At 49.4% G+C, this 22,555-nt stretch overlaps 1 protein-coding gene across 1 annotated transcript in view; it reads right to left on the bottom strand.

Moving 5' to 3' along the window:
* LOC310788774 (E3 ubiquitin-protein ligase TRIM71-like) overlaps positions 1-22,104 on the bottom strand; it is a gene marked incomplete at its 3' end in the record, with an annotated part of 62,248 nt that extends 40,144 nt beyond the window's left edge. The window contains exons 1-6 of the mRNA XM_083650349.1: positions 22,023-22,104; positions 20,352-20,433; positions 17,045-17,165; positions 16,644-16,768; positions 14,106-14,304; positions 12,645-12,768 (exon numbers count right to left, since the gene is read on the bottom strand). Coding sequence (XP_083506475.1) covers positions 12,645-12,768; positions 14,106-14,304; positions 16,644-16,768; positions 17,045-17,165; positions 20,352-20,387 — 605 coding nt within the window. The 5' untranslated portion in view covers positions 20,388-20,433; positions 22,023-22,104. The remainder of the gene's footprint in view (positions 1-12,644; positions 12,769-14,105; positions 14,305-16,643; positions 16,769-17,044; positions 17,166-20,351; positions 20,434-22,022) is intronic.
* Between the last annotated feature and the right edge of the window lie 451 nt (positions 22,105-22,555).

The raw sequence follows: 22,555 nt of genomic DNA, 5'->3' as shown, positions 1-22,555 counted from the left end.
GTGAGAGATCAGACATCTAAACAATATAGTTCTGAACGCCCTCTCCTTCAAACTCCTCCCTCCGTGGGCGTGTCTGGTGGCTTTCAGCAGCGTTTGTCACAAGCGAGTTTCTACTGCCTGTCTGAGCAGTGAGCAGCCTCCCTCCCTGGCGGCCCCCTCGTCGGCGAGTGTGGATGGGGCTCACTCGTTTCTTGGGTTTGAGAGCTTTGATGAAGCTTTGTGCGATTCTAGGCTTTATGCTGCGTGTTTCAAAGTGTGTTTTCCACCCAGTCTATTTTTGGAACCCCCCACCGTTGTGCACCCGTGTGCACCAGCGTGAAACCGTTTTCGCCTACAGTATGAGAATGAGGCTCGTTCGTTTCTGGGTTTTCGGTTGAGCTCAGCTGGAATGAAGCTGCGTGCGATTCTGCGCTTTCTGCTGGTGTTTCAAAGTGTGTTTCACCCATAATCTATTATGCAAATTTGCAATCCCCCACCGCCAGCTCCCAGCGCGATAATGCGCGAAAGCGAAAGCGTTTTCGCCAATCCATTTTACAGTATGAGAATGGTTTCCTCGCGCGTTCCCCTGCAGTTTTGGCTCGGCTTTTTCTAGTCTGGAGAGCACTGTCGCCACTTAGTGGGTCGGTGGAATGGGTTGTACATGTTCGGTGGCTCCAATATTTTTATAGGAGACGTGGGGGGCGTTGATCCACGTCCCACCGTCAATTTTTTTTTTTTTTTTTTTTTGACGACTCAACTCGTCATTGGCAGTCAACCGTTGGATTTTTTTTGACGACTCAACTCGTCATTGGCAGTGAACGTGTTAAACATCAGAAATGCGCGAAAACGCCCCAAACAAAACTGGTCGGCTCCCGACCTCTCTGAATTCCCTGAACTTAAACGGCAAAAGAGAGGAAGACGAGGGGGTCTGCTTGCTTGGCAGAGAAGGCGAGCGAATAAACCACCACTGCCCAGCATTCTCCTGGCTAATGTGCAATCATTGGAGAATAAAATGTGTGAACTGAGAGCAAGGGCACAATTCCAAACGGACATAGCGAGATGTAACGTCCTGTGTTTGACTGAAACCTGGCTTTCACCCGACACTACGGACCACGCCATCACAATCCCCGGGTTCAGCATACACAGAGCAGACAGAAACGCGGAGCGGTCCGGAAAAGCGAGGGGCGGCGGCGTCTGTCTGATGGTAAATAAGAACTGAATATCACTAACATCGGAACGCACTGCACAGCGGACTTGGAATACGTAATGCTTCAATGTGTACCGTATTACAGCCCGAGGGAATTTACGTCAGTCACCCTTGCTGCAGTGTATATCCCCCCCCCCAGGCCAACGCCACAAACGCAGTCAAGGAGCTGCACCGCGCGATCAGTGCACAGGAGCTTAAGACAACCTGAAACAGCACTGATACTAGCAGGCGACTTCAACAGAGTCAACCTGAGGAAGAGATTGCCTACACTCCACCACCACATCAATTTCCACACACGGGGAAAACGCACACTGGACCAGTGCTACTCGAACATCCGATACTGTTACAAGGCTACACCCCGCCCCCCCTTCAGCAGATCGGACCACGCCTCCATCCTGCTCGTTCCCAGGTACCATCAAAAGCTCAAGCAACACCCCCCGGCCTTCCGAACCGCCCACTGCTGGTCAGACCAATCAGAGGACATCCTGAGGGACTGCTTCGACCAAACAGCATGGGAAGAGTTCAGGGCTGCAGGGGACCTGGACGAATATGCAGAAACAGTAACAGGCTTCATAAAAAAATGCACAGAGGATATAATCCCCAAAAAAATAATCAAACTAATACCAAACCAGAAACCCTGGATCAACAGTGATGTCCGGGCTGCCCTCCACGCCAGGACCACTACCTTCAACTCTGGAACACCAGAGGAATACAAGCAGACAAGATATGCCCTCCGAACCACTATAAAAAGAGCACGGAGAGAATATGGCAATATGCTAGAGTCCAAACTGGACTCTAACAACCCTAGGCATCTATGGAGAGGACTCCATGCTGCCACTGACTTCAAGGGGGAGAAACGTTAGGGTTGTGCTACAACCCAGGTTTTACGAGTGAGAACGAGAGCTCTCACTAGTGCCTTAAACGCTGCAACGCAGCCCTATGGAAGACTGTTATTTTGCTCCAAAATTACTTTTCATTAAAACCTGACCACCCACCCGTAGGTGGCGTGGTACCCCCTGGGACTGACACGGATCCACGTGACTACGTCACGTCCTGCCAGTCCAGGGAAAAATCACTCTAATTTCTTCCAGCCCGCTGAGATCCGACGCACCCCGTGACGCATCGACACAGCAAGGCTGGGTAGTGAGAGCTCTCGTTCTCACTCGTAAAACCTGGGTTGTAGCACAACCCTAACGTTTTACTTCGTTTCGAACTCAAGCTCTCACTAGTGCCTCCATTCAACCGACCTTGCTGCCGGGAGCACCCCACAGGGCGACCCGAACGGCACCGGTGAACCACGGCCATATGGCAACGTTTATGCCTAACCGTCTGACATATTAGAGTGGCAACGATACTACTTTCTTGCCACCGACAGCACCGCGTGCGCGAACTGCGCACCGGACACGTCGAGACTGTAGTACTTGACAAAAGTGTGATGAGAGGACCATGAGGCCGCGGCACACATGTCCTCCACCGACACACCGCGCAACAACGCAGAGGATGTCGCAACACCTCGCGTAGAAAGCGCCTTGATACCCTCCTGGGGAACCTTGCCCACGGCAGAGTATGCCAACGCGATCGCCTCCACTATCCAGTGTGATAAGCGATCCTTGGAAAGGGGCCCGCCATGGGCCCTTTGCCCAAAGCAAACCAACAGCTGATCTGTAATGCGTAAAGAACGCGTCCTGGCCACATAGGCCGAGAGCGCCCTTACGGGGCACAGCATGAGCAAACGTCTCTCCTCGCCCGTCTCTAACTGAACGGCGGGGGACAGAATGCTGATAAGTCTATGACCATAGACCTAAAGCTGACATCAATAATCTTAGGTTGGTAAGCCGGGTTAGGTCGCAACGTAACCCTGCGCCCATCATTACCACACAGGCCTGCTGCACCGAGAGGGCAATCAGGTCACCAACTCTCTTTCCTGACGACAAGGCCAGCAGCAGCGCGGTCTCTAAAGACAGAACCCTGAAATCGGCGGAGTCCGAGGGCTCAAACGGATGACCCGTTAGCCCGTCCAGCACCGTAACCAGGTCCGATTTGGGGGGAAAAACGCACCGCGACGGCGGGCGCAGTTTACGCGCCCCCTTCATGAGGTGCAAGACCAAAGGGTACGCCCCCACGGGGCTCCCTTCAATTCCCCTATGGCAAGCAGAATCGCGGCTACGTACACCTTAAACGACTGCGGGGACTGACCCGCGTCAAGCAGGCTCTGAAGGAAACGGAGAACTGGTCGCACACTGCAGTTCACTGGATCCACGCCCTTACTTGCTGCATAGTGCATCCCACATTATCAGGCAAGCCCTGGGCTAGCAACTGGTCCGGTTCAGGAGCCAGACCGCTAGCTTCCACCTGCCTGGGGAGGGGTGGAACACCTCCCCCTCCGCCTGGGATAGGAGATCGGCCCGTACCGGCAATGCCCAGGGCGGATCTTGCGCCAGGGAGACCAGGTCCGCAAACCATGTCTGCCTGTGCCAAACAGACTAAAACGAGCCGGAGGCGCTGTTCCCTCACCCTGTCCAACACCTGACGGATCAGGGGGGGTCGGGGGAAACGCATAGAGCCCCTCCCTCGGCCACGCGTGCGCTTTTAGCGCGTCATGACCTAACGGGGGCTGTCCTCCTGGATCGAGAACCACAGTGGGCAGTGTGTCGCGCGCCGCGATGCGAGAGATCGACGCAGGCGCGACCAACCCTGGCCCAAACCTGTTCCATCACCCGAGGGTGGAGGCACCACTCCGTATAACGGGGATTGCCTCGAGACAGCAGGCCGGTCGTAACTCCGCCGTCCCGGCAGATAGACCGCTGACACTGAAAGGAGACGGGGATACACCCACAGGTGAATCCCCGCTATGGTTCAGCGCCCCCGACCGCACACCGCCCTGTTTGTTCAGGTGGGCGATCGCTGCCCTATTGTCCGAGCGAATCAGCACATGGTGCCCATGTGTGAGCCGCTGGAAGTGTTACCTCCGCATGCCGGGGGGACTGCGGAGGCAACGTTCTCTTTCGAGTCTGGCCTCACGCGGACTTGTCCGGCAGTGCGGTCCCCAAGAGAGCTCCCAACCAACGATGGGCCCATGGCGCCATTGATGGTGGGCTTGTCCTGAGGCAGAGCCCGGCGAATCGCCTTCAGCTCTAGCACGTTTATGTGGCGAAGCTCCTGAGCCTCCCACCGGCCGTTCGCCGAAAAATGCCCGCAAATCGCACCCCCTCCCCAGAGGGAGGCGTCTGTGCGAATCACCATCCTGAGCGGGACAGGGCCCCACCGAGTACCTCTCGAGAGGTAACGGGGGTCCGCCCATATAGCCATCACCCGCCAGGCCTGACCTGTCAGAGGAACCCTGCGATGACGGTCCCCGGCCGAGTCCAGGCGAAGCCTGAGAACCATATTTGGACCACGAGGGCATGTGTAGCCTCCCTAGCGGGAGCACATGCAGTGCTGAGGCCATCAGGCCCAACATCACTGTGCACTGATGCACTGACACCGAGGGCACAGACCTAACGTCCTTGGCTTGCTGTCCGAACCGTGCGAGCCTGTCGCTCTGGCGAAAGGCTCGCAGGAAGTATAGCTCGAGCCCCAGGAAGGTCGCCGCCTGCGCTGGGACGAGGCAACTCTTCTGCCGGTTCACCAAAAACCCTAAGGTTTGCCGGTGATCGGTCACCACCTTGGTATGTTTCGCGGCACCGACCCTCGAGTCGGCCGCTAAGAGAACGACGTTGAGATATAGGAAGACGCGGATCCCCCTCGCGCGGAGGGGAGCCACGGCTGCCTCCACGCACACCGTGAGGGTTCGCGGGCTCAAAGACATGCCGAATGGCAAGCCACAGAACTCGTAAGCCTTCCCCAGGAAGGAGAACCTCAGGTATTTCCTGTGTCTCCTGACCATGTGGACATGGAAGACCGCACCTTCCAGATCCCTGGAAGTAAGAAATCCCCCTGTCTCAACTTGAACAGGCGGGGAAGAGAGCATTCGGGACGGGACTTCCTCAGCGTCTTGTTTTTGAGACGCCGAAGGTCCAATTTTGGACGCATGGAGCCGTCCATGGCCTCCTCCTCCACGGCCAGATCGGGGGTCCCGTCGAACGTGGGTGGGCAAACTGTAGCGCGTATCCCCACTGGAGGGTGCGCCGTAATGGGGACGGGGGAACATAGATGCTCCCAGGCATCGAGCCTGTTGGACAAGATGGTCTCTTGTGGCCAACGGAGCGGAACCCGTTCCACCACTCGGATCATACTCTCTCCCTCAATGTCCCCATAGGAGACAGTGAACGGTCATCAAAAGCAGAGAGCATATGAACTGAATCAAGTCTCTCTGCCCGCTTCGCGCTCAGAAAAAAGTATCACCGTCTCATCATCGTGGATAGCGAGACTGAACATTTTTAGAAACACATTTCTCAAGTTAGAAACTATAGAAATGATCCCTGAAATATAGTCATGAGCATATTGCTGGGCCCCGGGACCTTTCGATCCGGTGCCCTGATGGGGGGGCAGGACGTGAGAGGCTACGCCCCCCCGCCGCATGGACAGTTCCGTAGAAGCTGTGCATGCTGGGGGAGAACTTCTTACGCAAGCTCCGCCTACTGACGCGCTGTTGTATCGAAGTAACCCCCCCCCCCCTGCCGTGCGCCTTTCGCAGGCTGGGGGGACTGCGGAGGTAACGTTCTCTCTCGAGACGCACGTGGACTTGTCCGACAGTGCGGCCCCCAGGCGAGCTCCCGACCAGCAATGAGCTGTTGGCGCCATTGATGGTGGGCTGTCCTAGGAGCCTCTAGCCGAGGCCAGGCCGTAGCCATGGACCAAGGCGAGCCTTGATGCTGGGTATGAGACCCTGGGCGAGCTCCCGACCGAACTCGGGCCTTGGGCACCGAGGACAGTGGGTCTAAAGCTACAAGCCGCAGGCTGGAACTAAGCCCAGCCTTGGTGAGCCAACCGGTGGGCTTGCCTGCTGCCAACCGAGGCCAGGCCGTGGCCATGGACCAAGGTGCGCTGTGCCCCCAGCCAGGCTCCCTGCACTTGCAGGGGGTGCCCCAACAAGGGAGTGCGACCCATGGAGAGCTCCCAACCACCCCGGGCCTTGGGCACCAAGGGCGGTGGGCTTGTCCTTAGAGCTACAAGCCAAAGGCTGGCACTGAGCCCAGACCTTGGCGAGCTGTACGCCCTGCTGGACGCGTAGCGCCAGCAAGGAGCAGTATGTCTATTGTAGCGGAGGTATCTCGCGCCCAATGTACTTAGCACACAGGTACTAACTGCACGGGTGCACGCCAGCTATCTGCAAAATGCTATCGTTCTGTGCTAAACAGTACTAATATTGCTATCTGCACCTATGCAAGGCACGCTAGCTTTAACACTTCTTTGAGAGCGGACCTTGGTCAGCTCTAAAGAGCTTAGCTGCGGACAAAACCGAAGGTTCAAGGCGCCTGTGCAGCGTGCTCGTGCCCAAGGCCGAACACGCACTTAACGTGCCGATTCATACTCGGCCAAGTAGTTTTACACACGGCCCATCCCCTCCCTGACCTTCCCTGCTCAGTAGCAAGAGGAAGCAGGAAGCTAACCACTAATAGCAAGCTCCCGCAGGGCGCACCCTATTAGCGGGAGTACTGCTTAAGCAAGCTAGCGAGAAGCACAGGCTAGACAGTAAGCAACCCGGAGGCTAGCGAACGTGCGCGTGCAATGGTAACGTAAGCGGCAATAGCCCATCCCGAAGGGGGGGCACCAATACCCACAACCTGTTAACCCGAGAGAACAGACGTGGAAGCCACTAGCTAAGCTAGCATAAGCACTGAAACAAGCGTGCGCTAACACAAGCCTGCGTACAGGCCGGTGTAGCGCGTCTCTACCCTGAGTAACACGGGGAAGCAAGCGTGACCGCAAGCAAAGGCCAGCGGCCCGTGAAGCTAGTCAATCTCAGAAGAAACTCCTCAAAGGGAGTTGCAATCTAGTAGATGCTAATTGCACGAGGCAAGCAACACTTAGCAGACAAGCAAGCTGGCTAAAGGCCCAATTATACTCAACGTTAAAGACGGAGACGGACAGACCCTGTCCGTACTCTGCGTTCATTTCGTCCGTTTTCTGTCCGTCATCTGAATTCTAGCTTACAGATACGCATGAAACGGAGGAAATCACACACACACTCATGCATTTGACTCTCTACTGTGGTGGATGTATTACTTAACATGATACCAACGTGAAAGACGCATGGAAGCATGTGGACAGTGACGATTACACCGTTTGAAACGGACGCCCTTAGTTACGGATGAAAATGGAGTATAATTGGGCCTTAAGATGGCGTAAGTACTGAGAGAAGCGGCCCACACAAGGTGCGGGGCGGGCTAACCTAGCTAGCGTATCGCCCAGCTAAAATCCCAGACGCCAGTAAAGCTACACTACATTTATGTAGGTCACAGCAACGCCTGTGCGGCGTGCTCCTGCCTTGCATGCACACATCAAATGAATTGTGCTGGTCGTAACCGGCCAGCGTAGCCTCACAGCTAATACAGCACCTAGCTGTTTACAAGGTAGTCCAGGCTAGCTGCACTGAGCAAACTAGCTAACTATCTAACGCGCGCGCTATAAAGCCGGCGCCTAAAGTACCTAGCACACGAAAACTACCCGCACGGGTGCCAAGGTAGCTATCTGCAACAACTGGGCTACTTAGCCTCTTTGTTCCTGTGCTACGTGGTACAAGCTATTTGCACGTATGCAAAGCTTAACAGTTTGAGCGCGGACCTAAATCGACCCTCAAACGAAAACGCTGCCCCAGCCAGGGGAGCGAAGCAAAGCTACACAGCGGCAGCAATAACCACTATACGGCGATAGCAGTAGAGCTACACGGCGATAGCAATAAACAGTTAACTAAGGAAGATACTCTTAGCTTTAGATGACTTGTTCCGACGCCGCAGGGTGAAGGGTACAGGGTCGGTCTCCGAAGCCTGCTTTATCCCGTCCACGCGACCCTCTTGAGGTGGGCAAGTCAGCCGGGACGAGCCTAGTATCTAAAGCTATATAATATAACTCCTTGTTAACCGTTGGAGCTTTCACAAAACACGTCTTCACAGCGGGTGGAAGAAAGCGGAAGTGATTTTTCCCTGGACTGGCAGGACGTGACGTAGTCACGTGGATCCGTGTCAGTCCCAGGGGGTACCACGCCACCTACGGGTGGGTGGTCAGGTTTTAATGAAAAGTAATTTTGGAGCAAAATAACAGTCTTCCATAGGGCTGCGTTGCAGCGTTTAAGGCACTAGTGAGAGCTTGAGTTCGAAACGAAGTAAAACAGCAATCCCCCCACACATCACCCTCCCTGCCGGACGAACTCAACGCGTTCTACGCTAGGTTTGACCCCTCTGCCAGAGCGCCCCCCCTCCTTCTCTCCTACCCCTCTCCCCCCCACCGGCCCGGACGGCATCCCCGGGCGTGTCCTCAAGGCCTGCGCCCACCAGCTGGCAGGCGTATTCAGACATTTTCAACCAGTCCCTCTCCCTCCGACAAGTTCCCTCCTGCTTCAAAGCAGCGACAATCATCCCCATTCCCAAGCAGCAGAAAGTGACCAGCCTCAACGACTGGCGCTCAATAGCCCTCACGCCCATAGCCAGCAAGTGCTTTGAAAAGCTGGTTATATCACAGATCCGCCCCACACTCCCCCCGGACCACGACCCGCTACAATTTGCATACCACAGCACAGCGGATGCAGTAGCACACGTGCGCCACACCGCCCTCTCCCACCTGGAGGGGAAGGACACCTATGTGAGAATGCTGTTCGTGGACTACAGCTCAGCATTCAACACCATAGTACCCTCCAGGCTGGTACGCAAGCTCAAGGATCTGGGACTAAACACAGCAATGTGTGACTGGATCCTGGATTTCCTGACATATCGCCGCCAGGTGGTGAGAGTGGGCAACCTCACCTCCTCCCCACTGACCATCAGCATAGGAGCACCCCAGGGGTGCGTCTCCAGCCCCTTCTGGTACGACCTCTACACCCACGACTGCGTGGCGACTCAATCTTCGAACACCATCGTGAAGTTTGCAGACGACACAGCAGTCGTGGGGCTGATCTCCACGAGCGACGAGACGGCCTACAGAGAGGAGGTGGGGGCCCTGGAACAATGGTGCCAGGACAACCACCTCTCTCTGAACGTCTCCAAGACCAAGGAGATCATTGTAGACTACAGGAGGGGGGGGGCGCACACCCCCCAATCACCATCAACGGCACAGTGGTGGAAAGGGTGGACAGCTTCAAGTACCTGGGAGTCAACATCCACCAGGACCTGACATGGGCCGGACACACCGCCACTGTTGTCAAAAAGGCCCAACAGTGACTACACGGACTCAGGCGCCTGAAGAAATTTGGGCTAAGGCCAGAAATCCTTAGGGACTTCTACAGAGGCACCATTGAAAGCCTGCTGACTGGCTGCTTCACCACCTGGTACGGGAACTGTACCACCATGGACCGCAGGGCGCTACGAAGAGTGAGACGCGCGGCCCAGCACGTAACAGGATGTGAGCTGCCAGAACTGCAGGAACTGTATAACCAGCGGTGCCTCAGGAGGTCCCTGAAGATCATCAAAGACACAAACCATCCCCACAACAGCCTGTTCTCCCTGTTACCCTCAGGGAGGAGATACAGGGTCCCAAAAGCACGCACAAATCGCTTGAGGGACAGTTTCTTCCAGCAGGCCACGAGACTCCTTAACATACACAAATAGTGTAGTAGCTGTACTGTACCGTACTGTAGCTGCTACCATTATGTATGTCTAATGTTTAATTGTATGTTTAATTAGGTATATACTATTTGCACCTGTACGTCAAATACGTCGAATTTAAAATGTTTAAGCATGTCTAAAGTATGCACATGACATGTGCACCTATGTGCAGTGAATATGCCACTGTCTCTGACTTGTCTTATCACTCTATTGCCTTATTGCTTGTTGTGTCTCTTGTTGTTTTTGCACTCATATGCCCTGTTATATTTGTACTATGTTGTAAACGGAGTCCACAGCACAAGAATTTCACACGTGATACTTGTACCACGGAGTGACAATAAAAATCTTGAATCTTGAATCTTGAATCTTGAGTATTGTGTTGTGTGTGTAAGGTCTGTGTGTGTTCTGGGCAGTTCCCAGCAGCGCACTCCCCCAGTTTGAAGTCGATCTGACATAAATGGTTCTTGAGATAAACCACTTTTTGTGTTGCCAGTAGGTGCCGCTATGCCGAATAGCACGAAATCCTGCACTGCACTCCATTAGGTCCCTCTAAGAGCATTCCCCAAGTTTGAAGTCGATCGGACAAATGGTTCTGGAAATAAAATACTTTTTTGTGTTTGCCAGTAGGTGGCGCTATGCAGAATAGCATGACATTCAGCACCGCACTCCATCAGGTCCCACTAAGCGCACTCCCCAAGTTTTAAGTCAATCGGACAAACGGTTCTCGGGATAAACCGCTTTTCATGTTTGCTAGTAGGTGGCGCTATGCCAAGTCTGTGTGTGTGAGGGTGGGGTGTCTGTGTGGGGGGAGTAGCATGGTATCGGTTGGCCCGGCCAACACAGTGGCAAACCCCCTGGCTTCCCTCCGATGACGCGGAAATGAATTGAAAAGCTGTAGTTCCTTGAATGGCCACTAGGCGTCGGGGGCAGTAGGCATTCCCCCCATGTTGAAATGCCCGACTTTGTAACAGGATTAAACATCTTTCCAGGCAGGGGCAATCACGGACCAATAGCAGGAGGAGTTGCGCTTCTGGGAAACCCCCATCTCACGTGAGCTGCGCAAGGACTCAAACCATTCCCTCCCACTCTGCTGACGAAAAATCAAGATGTGACGGCGGTGATGGTAACATTTAAACTCCAAACGGGAGACCAAGATCAATGGGATAGCTTTGTCCATATTATTTAGGTCAGTGGGCCGACATCATGAAAGTGACATTGGGCCGCATTTGGTGTCACGAAAGTGACACAAAACGTGACGCAAATCGTGACAGACACTGCCACCCACCACCCGCCTGCCACCCACCACCCGCCTGCCCGTCCACCTAGGCAATGTTATTATAGGATGCCTTTTCCCGTGGATGCTTGAAGATTTAACCCCCGACTCATTAAGACTTGCGTGGTTTGGTTCTTAGTGCAACAAGATCTCATAAACATCTGTAATGCACTGGTAGGTTAGAGGGTTCCTTGTACAATTTACAGCATTAGTTCTTTAAAAATATCTTTGATATGCAAGCAAAATTGGTATTGCAACTGAAATATCGATATCGTATCAAATCAGAAATCTAATTGAATCGGGAATCATATCGAGTGTGGCAATCAATGGCGGTACACAGCCAATGTCATGGTCTCTAATGTATTTTCACCGTCAGCTAGAAAAAAACATGGCATGAACACGACTGAAGTGGAGATGAGCAGGATGGATTGTGGGTAATTGGTTGTGTGGTGGTTGAGGTAGACATTTCTGTAAGAACGATCAGAGACTGGAACGTTGAGAAATGTCCATTCATTTACTTGTTTGCAAACAATGCAACATTCACCCAAGTGTGTGAAATAAAGGCACTAGACAACAGTTTTTCTGTCCATCTAAAAGGAGGTTCGGAGGATTCCTGAAATGATGTTATCACAAAGTTCCCACATCCTTGGTCATTAAACTGTCTAGATGACATACAGTAGATCATCACCTCTGCTCAAGGCCGTTTCCCCAATTATCCAAGTGGAGTTTTGTGTTCATAGTAAATGAAAAGAAAATATTTACTAAGGTATAAAATACCTTTTAATGAGAAACAGGTTTTCTCGTTTTCTCTGGTAATAAGGTTTTTCTTATGACAACTAGGACCAATTAAAACCACTATGATTTACTTATTGCCGGATTTTCAGAGCTCAACAAATCAGATATCATAAGACGAGGAGGTTCCGGAGACTCCATGAAGTTGTGGGAGATAGGACATGTTCAGTGCAAGAAAGTCACATTAAATTGACCACTATCTGTCAGGGTCAAGTCACAGAGAGGGGTGCTTGGGCTGCAGTTTCTGAGATGAGCTCACATTATAAGACAAGAGAATACAATAGATATTAAAGACATAGCTAATAATCATAATGATGAATGTATTTTATAAAGCGCTTTTCAATGACCCAAAGATGCTGACACAGTATGATTACATAGAAAACAATATAACAACAGGCAACAGATACAAGTAACAATTAAGACATCGATCAGGGATCTATGGAAACAGAGGGGAGGGAGGGAGTGTGTGGGAGGGGCCAGAAAGAAGAGAGGGAAATGGGGAAAAAAGGGGGGGTTGGCAAGATAATAGCATCATAATGTAGTATGCAAAATAGTATAATAATGTAGTATGCAAAATAATATATATATATATATATATATATATATATATATATATATATATATATATATATATATATATATATAATATAATAATGTAGTATGCAAAAGAGTATAATTTCCTGGGCAGTGGTACCTGTGGTTCCTGTGAGACAGCAGCTGGCAGTCCCGGCAGGTCAGCTGAGCGCAGGCGAAACAGAAGAGCTGCAGAGGCTCGCCACTGTGGATCTGACAGAAGCCAGAGGCCGGTACAGGGGGTCCTGTAGGGGGCGACAGGGAGCTGTTAGAGCGTCATCCTACCTACACCAACCACATAATACACAGCAACAACACCAGGGTTCCTCAATTGGCGGCCAGAGACCCATTGACATTTACGTGAAATAAAGTGAGCGCTGCTCTACTTAATTTTGTCCAAGTTTCCAAGTGCGAACAAAACTCAATCCAAAATGCAACTAAGGTACAGGGTAAGGTACATCCAAATGCAATGCAACATTTGTATGTCAACATGTCAAACTGGCTTGGCTTGCATTTTGTTCAAATTCACGAGACATTTTGCTAAGTTTTAGGAAGATTCATTCAGATTTAGAGGTGGAAAGCAGCATGTGCCTTTTTGGGTGTTTTCAGCACGACAATTCCTTGACAACATTGGAGTTGGATCAGAACCCTGAAGCCCCTCCTCCTATTCCCCCCTCAAACCTTGACTCTCTCCGACCTTCCTATCCCTAGATAGGGCCGCTTTTCCTTAGCACCGACCTGCCCTTTCCTGACCACACCCCCCTCACACCACCCAGATGCACTTAGCCACTCCCCCTACCCAGCCCTTGAACCCTGACTCTCTACAACCTTCCTATCCCTAGCTACGGCCACTTTTCCCTAGTCCCGCCCCAGGCAGGGTGAGTTATTGACATAACTCGCTCTTGCGCGTTGCCTTCAGGTTTGTGTCGGAATTTCTATATCATTTGCTCTCTTTCTATCACACAGATGCGTTCGGGTACCGAAATTTGGCCCCGTTTGATTTTATGTGAACTGGTACTCGGAAGTACGGACGTCGTTCGGTCGGTAGCAGTAAAAGTACCGAGTTCGGTACCCAACCCTAGTACACAACCCTCCATATTGCTCTCTGCTTCTGTGTCTGTGTGCCCTGCACTGCAGTATGTTCACACCCTCCTCCTCCCTCTGCAGACACTTGTACCCCTCCCCCACAGACAAATTGCACCAAGGGCAACTCAGAGCTCATGAGAACTCATGGGCAGGAAAATGCTCATAAACAGCTTAAATTTGGGAAAATGGAAAAATTGTCTTTGTCATTTCCTGCCTAGGCCAATTCCCCAATGCCCAGTTTCAGATTGATTGGCCAACACGTTAGTGAGATAAATTGGTTCAGACGGGAGGATATCAAATTATGAGCGAGACAGATTGATTGATTGATCACATTGAAAATGCAAGTACTAATTTATTAGTACAAGTAAGAAAATAATCAATAATAACAGAGATACACCGTAGGAATCGTTAAGGAGATTCGTTACGTGCACCTTCTTTTAGGTGGCTAAAATACATTTTGGTGCTGGCACCGTTCAGTGCGTGCGTGCGTGCGGACCTGCGTGCGTGCGTGCAGACTGGTTCTGGTCCTTGTTGTTGATCAGGTCCTGGAGCTGGATGGGAGTCTGGTCCTGGCTGTGGATGGTGTGGGCCCGGGTCATCTTCACTCTGCGGTGGGCGGACACACACTCCTCACACAGCGCCTCCTCACATTCCACACACCAGCCACTGGCCTCCGCTCCCCCGCAGCTCGTACACTACAGACCAGGGAGGAAGAGGGAGATCTAACATATAACATGGCCAGCACCAGCCACTGGCCTCCGCTCCCCCGCAGCTCGTACACTACAGACCAGGGAGGAAGAGGGAGATCTAACATATAACATGGCCAGCACCAGCCACTGGCCTCCGCTCCCCCGCAGCTCGTACACTACAGACCAGGGAGGAAGAGGGAGATCTAACATATAACATGGCCAGCACCAGCCACTGGCCTCCGCTCCCCCGCAGCTCGTACACTACAGACCAGGGAGGAAGAGGGAGATCTAACATATAACATGGCCAGCACCAGCCACTGGCCTCCGCTCCCCCGCAGCTCGTACACTACAGACCAGGGAGGAAGAGGGAGATCTAACATATAACATGGCCAGCACCAGCCACTGGCCTCCGCTCCCCCGCAGCTCGTACACTACAGACCAGGGGGGGAGTTGGAGAGTGATATTGGACTGACATGTGAACCAAAGGTGCAACCATTCACCATTATTTCCCCTAACAGCTGCAGAGTCTCCTTCACTGTGAAAATAGCCCCATCACAGTGGTGTTGTCTACGTGATATGCAGGTATACACCGTATACACACTGCAAAATGACTCAGATTTGCGTATGCGCACTGGGAAATGCGCTATAATACGTTTCGTTTTCAATTTCCATTCATAAAATTCACCCTGTGCGCTCTGTGTGTTACCCTAAAGCCCAATTTATGCTTCGTCTGCTGACACTTTTGAAACGGTCGCCGACAGAAATGAGGACTTGAGTCGACACTTTCAAGTGTCGGCGAGCAGTGTCTGCTACCTGGTGAAATGTCTAGTGTCACTGACTATGTCATAGTATCGCGCAAGTCTGATTGGCTATATAGACTGCACGCGCTTGACTTCCTTGTTTTGGTTGGGGTCCACCCGCTAGTTTTCGCTCGATTGAAATGAATGAACGTGTCCCCGCTATTTTTATCAGCCTGTCCTTGATCTATGACTTCGTGAAAATCACAAAGAATGTCGTGACCAATTTCCCAGAGAGAGCGGAGGTGAGTTGTGTGGTTGTGTGCTGTTTATATGCGGCTGGAGCCAAGTACGTTACATCTTGCCTCCGAGGTGTTTTCACTGTGCATTTCGTTCCCTCTCTTGCCGTGGCTGTCTGCAGCTGCTTATAGCGTTCGAGTGTCACGTGACCGTTGAACAGAGGCAAACGTCCTCTGAAGTATAAATGCAACACCATGAGCGACACTTTCTTTTTCGTCTGCGACCATGTGCTGAGCGACACTTTATAATAAGTATAAATTAAGCTTTAGTTCACACACAGCACCCAAGCCTTGCCTTTACCCACGCTTTGTAGTCAATGAGGCTGTGTACACAGGGCGCCTCAACATGAACCTTCCGTGTACCCACGCCTCGCCTGAGCTGCGCCGATTTTTACGTGAGTTCTATTTTCAAGCCGACTAGGCGCGTGAAGGCGGACTTTTTCTGTCAAGCCATGAAAGAAAAACGCGACAATATCCGTGGGAAATGGCAAAGTCAACTGAATTTCAAAATAAAATGGTGTTACTACAACAGTGTTGAGCAGAGAGAGAGAGAGAGAGGATTGACGCGTGGCTATCACGTGGGGCTTTCTCCCCGTCGGTAAACAAATCTTCAGGAGACAGAATAGCGACCGAAGAAGCAAGATGAAGCTGTAACCCTGTAAATTTGGGGAGGAACAACAACAACAAAAAATGGGTTGAATCTCCGCCCACTTCCGGCCGAAACCACGCCCCCCCCCCCCCCACCACCACCTATGTGCACACCACATGGGGTGGGGTGGGGTCAGAGTCAGAGTCAGAGTCAATACACCCTCTGAAAAAAGGTAGACTACACCACTGCCCCATCCAGCAGAACCTTGGTGGTGGAAGAGACAGCAGCTTTCGTTCACAGCGTTCCGAGACACTAAAAAAGCCGGCTAAAGTGAACTAGGCTTCCGCTACAAGCTTGCTCAACTGTTATTGGAGGACAGAGTAAAAATGGGGGCGGGACTTAGGAAAGGTCAATTGGCTGGAGGCAAGGCTACTACATGTACATTTCATACTTTGCAGCCCACTCAGGTCATGTTGTTCCTCTGTCCTGACCAGCCGCACTGCTACTGATGTCCCCAGGGCCCTAGCGCCAGTCTAACAAGTGTCTAGATTTCGTTAAAAAAAACGAATTCCTACCCAATGAATGAATATCCAAATAGTGGAATATTCAGGTCCAGCCCTACCTGTTAACCCTTACAGTGTTTGTCTCCCAGTTAAAATAAATGTTGCGGCATAACACCACATGCGCACACACACACTCTGTCTCCTCCCTTTTTTTTACCTGGGTGAAGCCCAGCTTGGCCGGGGTCACACTGGACTCCTCCCCGTGACCCCTGTGGAGTGTGAACGTGTGGGTGAAATGCTCCAGCTTCTTCAGGCCCCCGCGGGTCAAGCTGGGGGCTAGACCTGCAACGATGAATTGATGAATCGATTAGTCAACCGGCAGAAAAATACTATTTTTTAAAAACTATTTTGATAACTGATTAAAAAAAATACAAAATTCTCTGATTCCAGCTTCTGAAATGTGAATATTTTCTGGTTGATTTACTCCCCTATGACAGTAGGATTTTCTGACATTTTATATAGACCAAACAACTAATCAATTAATTGAGAAAATAATCAACAGGTTAACCGATAATGAAAATAATCGAAAATGAAAATCATTGTCAGTTGCAGCCCTACCGGAGGTCAAGCCGGGGGTCGAGCTGGGGGTCGAGCTGCGGGTAGAGCTGGAGGTCAGCGAGGAGGCCATGGTGCTGCCGGAGGTCGAGGCCACGGCGCTGCTGAGTGCCACCTCATTGCTCTGTAACGACAATGGACAAGACACTAGGGGCATTCACGACTACTGCATTTTAGTAGCAGTGTTGGGCAGTAATGTAAAGCGTTACTGTAATTGTATTACTTTCTCAGGAACTACTAATGTAAGGGATAACAATTTCCAAAACAGTAATATATTAAAGTTACTAATCCAAGTAACTTCAAGTTACTGGATTACTTTCTCCAGTGCTGGCACAGCATGAAAACAAAGTGTGGAGATAGGTCTAGCTATGCGAGACTACTGCGTAGACAAATACATAAAAAGTATGGAGTTTGGCTGATTGTTGACTACTCCTATAAGGTTAATTATTGTTCCAATCAAGTAGATTCAGTTCTAAAAGGAGCTGGCTAAACAGGTTGGACGTCACTTTTTCGGAAGGGGGATTAGCAAAAGTAATCGCAAAGTAGCGAGTAACCTAAGTAATTACTTTTGATACCAAGTAATAAGTAAAGTAATTGCATTTATTTTTAAAGGAGTAATAAGTAATAAGTAACTAATTACATTGCTTTGAGTAACTTGCCCAACACTGTTTAGTAGTCATTGACTACTCCCAAAAAGTAGTCGATCACTAGATGAATAGTCACGGGAGATTTTTTTTTCACGCATTAAAAATGATAAATTCTTGTCAAAAAGGTCTCGAGAACAGCCAGTAAAGGGTGAACTAATGTAGGCAGGACCAACCTGGGGGTATGTGACCTGAGCTGCTGAAGCCCAGCAACTTGTCTGAGCGGGTTGACTGCAGGAACAACATAGACAAGTCTTTCCCTCTCTAAATACCTTCAACTCTGTTTATTTAACATGGCATCATGTCGTTTCAAGTTTCAAGCATAAAAGCTGTTTTTTTTAACAGTGGATCCTGAAATGCATCAAACATTAACGCAGCAGCATGGAGTCTCTTGTTTGCTGATGGGAGCACCGACCACCCCCCCCCCCCCCCCCCCAACCCCCCCAACCCCAATGACAACAGAGGGAGAATTGTGTGGTCAGTTGGTCAGACAGACAAACAGCACAGATGTCAGAGTAACGCTGTGGATGGAAAGGTATAGGTAGGGAGAATAGGTCAGATAAGAAACTGACAGGTTTAATAACAGAATGTAAATTGCTCTGATATTCTGCTTAAACAATTACCGTAAATTCCGGACTATAAGCCGCGGCTTTTTTCCCGTTTTTTGGCCTTTTTTGGCCCCTGCGGCTTAAATAACGGTGCGTCTTATCTATGGATTTTTTCCCAAAAAAAAAAAAAATCTCTCTTTTTTAGCACTCTTTCTAACTATAAATCCACTTCTGTTTTAATTTCCTCTCTTGCCCTCTTTTAACAACATAACATAACATAACATAACATAACACAACACAGGTAAGCAGAAAGAAAAAGACGAAAGAAAGAAAGAAGCAATCACCGCCATGAATGAGGAAATGACTCACCTGCTGGAGGCTGGAGATTCACGGCTTGGGCTAAACTTTTACTCCGTGAAACACTATCGATTAAGTCCGACATCGCTCAGAGGTTTGAGCAGCTTGAAAACAAGTTTGAAAACGTGCAGAAGTCCATCCACTCACTCACTAAAGAAAATAATGCAACCGTGAACAGAGTTTCTAAAAAAAGCGCATCAGCGCACTGGAGGACAAAAACAACACAGTGAGTCCGAAAGTGGATAAAATGCAAAAACATCGAAACGCTGCACACGCAGGTTGATGACTTAATCAGCAGGAGTAAAAGAAATAACATTCGCCTGATCAATGTAAAAGAGGGAGCTGAGATTGGTGACATGGACGCTTTCGTGGCAAAATCCTGTGTTACATCCTGGACCTGAAGGAAGGCGAGAAACCACCAGAGGTGGACAGGGCACACCGGGCGCCTCGGCCACGTCCAGACCCCGGCCTGCCACCGAGGGCCATCTTCATCTGCCTACTCCGCTGGCCCGACCGTCAACTCATCCTCCAGGCTGCGGGGAAGAAGCCCCTCACCTGGGAGGGTACGCGCTTTTTCGTCCGGCAGGACCTCTCCGCGTTGGTGCAACAGAAACGCACAACATACAACAGCATCATCGAGTCAATGGATATCGCTTTGGCGTACTGTACCCAGCGAGACTCGTCATAACCATTGCTGGACAGCGGCGGAACAAGAGCTCAAAGTGAAACTGCCGAATATCTTTTGAGTTGGACTGGTCAATAGTACTGTGAGTAACTAAAATAAAAAAATAAAAAACGGAATTCTCTCTTCTTTAGCACTCTTTCTAACTATAAATCCACTTCTGTTTTAATTTCCTCTCTTGCCCTCTTTTCACCACACCGCGGACACTGTGTGCACTGTAAAAAAAACAAAAAATACCACAATGTGTGATTTTGTCTGGGGATTAGTGACCTGACTTTTGTTTTGTTGAAATGTTAATAAATGGGAGCTTCCCCAAACAGCCATCTCTTTCCCGACAATCCCCTCTGTGCACGAAGCCTTACATATGGTAATTAAACATCAAAACACCCGCGGCTTATAGACCGGTGCGGCTTATAGAAGAAAAAAATAGTCACCTTTGAAGGTGCGCCTTATAGACCGGTGCGCCTTATAGTCCGGAATTTACGGTAATTGGATTGATTAAATCCAAGTTGGTGCTTATATATTTTTGGTGCTTTGATGTAATTTTACAAAGTTTCAAATGCATTGTTGAATTATTTTGTTAAGTAAATGAAAAGCATTTACAGACTATTTTGCATGGATATGAATACAGATGTAACAAGCAAAAGTAGAGCACGCATGGGCAGGACAACAGACGATCAATAGCAGGTTGAAGAAAGCAGAGTCCGCACACTGCATAGTAGACTTAACACACTGCATAGTAGACTTAACTCCCAGTTTATTTGTTCAGTATTGACGTTTCGGTCATGGTGACCTTCATCAGAAGGGGATGACTTGACTTGTGAGGGAAGCTAAAATACTGATGCCAAAAATATTGTGTAATACCAATAGCCAATATTTGATTTCAGCTTGACCTTTTTGAGCTGATGAATTTCACACCTGTTTGATAAGTTATTTGTGCTTGCCCATTGCATCTGTATAATACCGTACGTTTTCTCTACTAGTCAAAATAGTTGCATATTAACTTGGCAAACCTAACTAAATTAGTTTCAGGCATGCCCTACCACGTCATTGCTGAAAAGTAGATCATAGTAGGTTACCTTGTAACTCTTCTTCAGGGAGTTCCATTTCATCATGGCCTGCTTGGCTGTGATAGGCAGGCCGGACTGGTTGATGAAAACTCTGGACAAAGAAAAAAGACAACAGCTTAAACATAACTGCGAATAACACACAAGCTGACAGAGATATTACAGAGTATAACAGACGAGCTGACAGAGATACCGTAAAACTTCAAAAAAACACAAATAAACAGGTCCCAAATAGACGCCGGTCCCAAATAGGCGCTGGGCCTGGCTACATGTTTTGGTAAATAAACGCCGGTCCCAAATAGATGCCGGGTATTTTTTGTATTATGGTATGTTTTTGTGTTGCGCTCAGACTGGATTCACAGGCACTTACGGTAATGACGTGGGCAGTGTGTTGACTTCTGGTTTGGGAGGGGCAGAGGAGAGATTCGAGTACTAGACTACATTCTCACCCAGTTTTACGCTTTGTCTACATAACCGACATGTTTCAAGTATCGCTATGCATACTGCATTGTTTGATGCTACGGACTACACAACATAAACATTCAAAACTCCACAGCGGAGTAAACGTGTTAGACTGGAGACGCTGTCTGGTTTCTATAACAATACATGGGGAAAATGCAAGTCCCGGGTATAACTTTAGTTGGGCATTGTAAAGGTGCATTTCTGTCAGCAGAACAGCGATCATAAAGACAGTATGGATTATACCGGACATGTATTGGAAATATTTGGAAAGTCTGCTTGTTGCACAACACTGTATTGTCTCATAGTGCTGCTGACCAGCTTGGTTAGCTAATGTTAGCTGCTGCCTGCTGCTAAATGCTAACGTCAGTTACAGGTAGGTAGTTACTCGCTAGCTATAATCAAACTGCTGCTTTCCAATGAAACAAAGACAACTGAATGTGAGCGGTGATGTAATGTTTGAAATACGGTATGGCTGTTTGGCAGATGGAGAAGAGGAGAGCAATGAACTGGTAGCATACCGGTAGTTGACGATGACGATGATGCTGATGAAGGACATCTCAGTTTTGTTGCCGTATTTGTTTTTGTTTGTTCCAATCCGTACTCTACAATACTAGGCACGTTCAAAACTGCCTGTACCTACATTCTTGTGTGTACTAAGTACTATCATACTGGTTTAAATAAGCAATTTGATACTTTACAATCTTTACTGAGCAAGAATTCTGTGCAAAAATAATTAAACGCCAGTCCCAAATAGACGCCTGTCCCATAGTAATTGCCAGGTCTGGAAATATTTTTTGGTAAATAAACGTCCGGGCATGTTTCCAAACAAAAGAAAAAGCAACAAAAGGTGCCATAACATGAGGTGCAACATCAATGCATACATTATACAAATAACATATTCTTTAATACTTGATTCTGATTGGGTGCAGGGTGTCCATTATTTTGTGATAATGTACACCTACTGTAGCTACACCTGGCAAGTGACCAAGGTATAAGCGGGTTAATGCACTTCGAGGTGTCCATTATCAGGCTTTCGCCTCAGACGGTTCACGCCTCCGCGTCGTCCATTATTTTCTGATAATGGACACCTCGGCGTGCATTAACCCTTACATATTTTGTATGTTTTGTGTATTCTTCTAGGCAAGTTTGACATGAGCAAACAGACAAAAATAGACCATCACCCCTGGTACAGACACACACACAAAGCAGACCGTTACTCACTCCCATTTTTTGATTGAATTCCTTTGTCCGGCGAAGAGGGCCTCATTGGCGTGTCTCCACTCGATGAGTGCCTTGGTTTCTTCAGAGGTAAGGGGCATCTGATTTAATTTTGTAACAACATTACTCAGAATGTAATGATAGAGTCAATACATTTGTATGTATAGCTTTACTCTTTTTGGGTATGTCCTTTTGGGTTGTTTTGGTGTAGGAGTCGCCTGTGGACAGGTGTTGAAAATTAGCGTTCGGCTATATACACTTAAAGGGATAGTTCAGTTTGTTTGAAGTGGGGTCCTATCAGCTAGTTGCATACACTAACTGAAATAGGTACAGTGTTCTGGACGCTGAGCGCACGTCTATCGAGACCCGGCACTCTGAAGCAACAGCCTCCACAGGTCTGTCTCTCTAGTACATGGGGCCAAGAACTAAAACGTAATTTAGCCACCTAAAACAACGCCCACCTAAACAAATCAATATCAGTGTACATGTACGCTCTATTTTGACAATTTTCAGCGCTTTACTTTACCGTCAAACAG

The sequence above is a fragment of the Poromitra crassiceps genome (assembly GCF_964638095.1).
Source record: "Poromitra crassiceps genome assembly, chromosome: 1".
Lineage (NCBI taxonomy): Eukaryota > Metazoa > Chordata > Actinopteri > Beryciformes > Melamphaidae > Poromitra > Poromitra crassiceps.
This window is presented reverse-complemented; position numbering and strand designations above follow the sequence as displayed.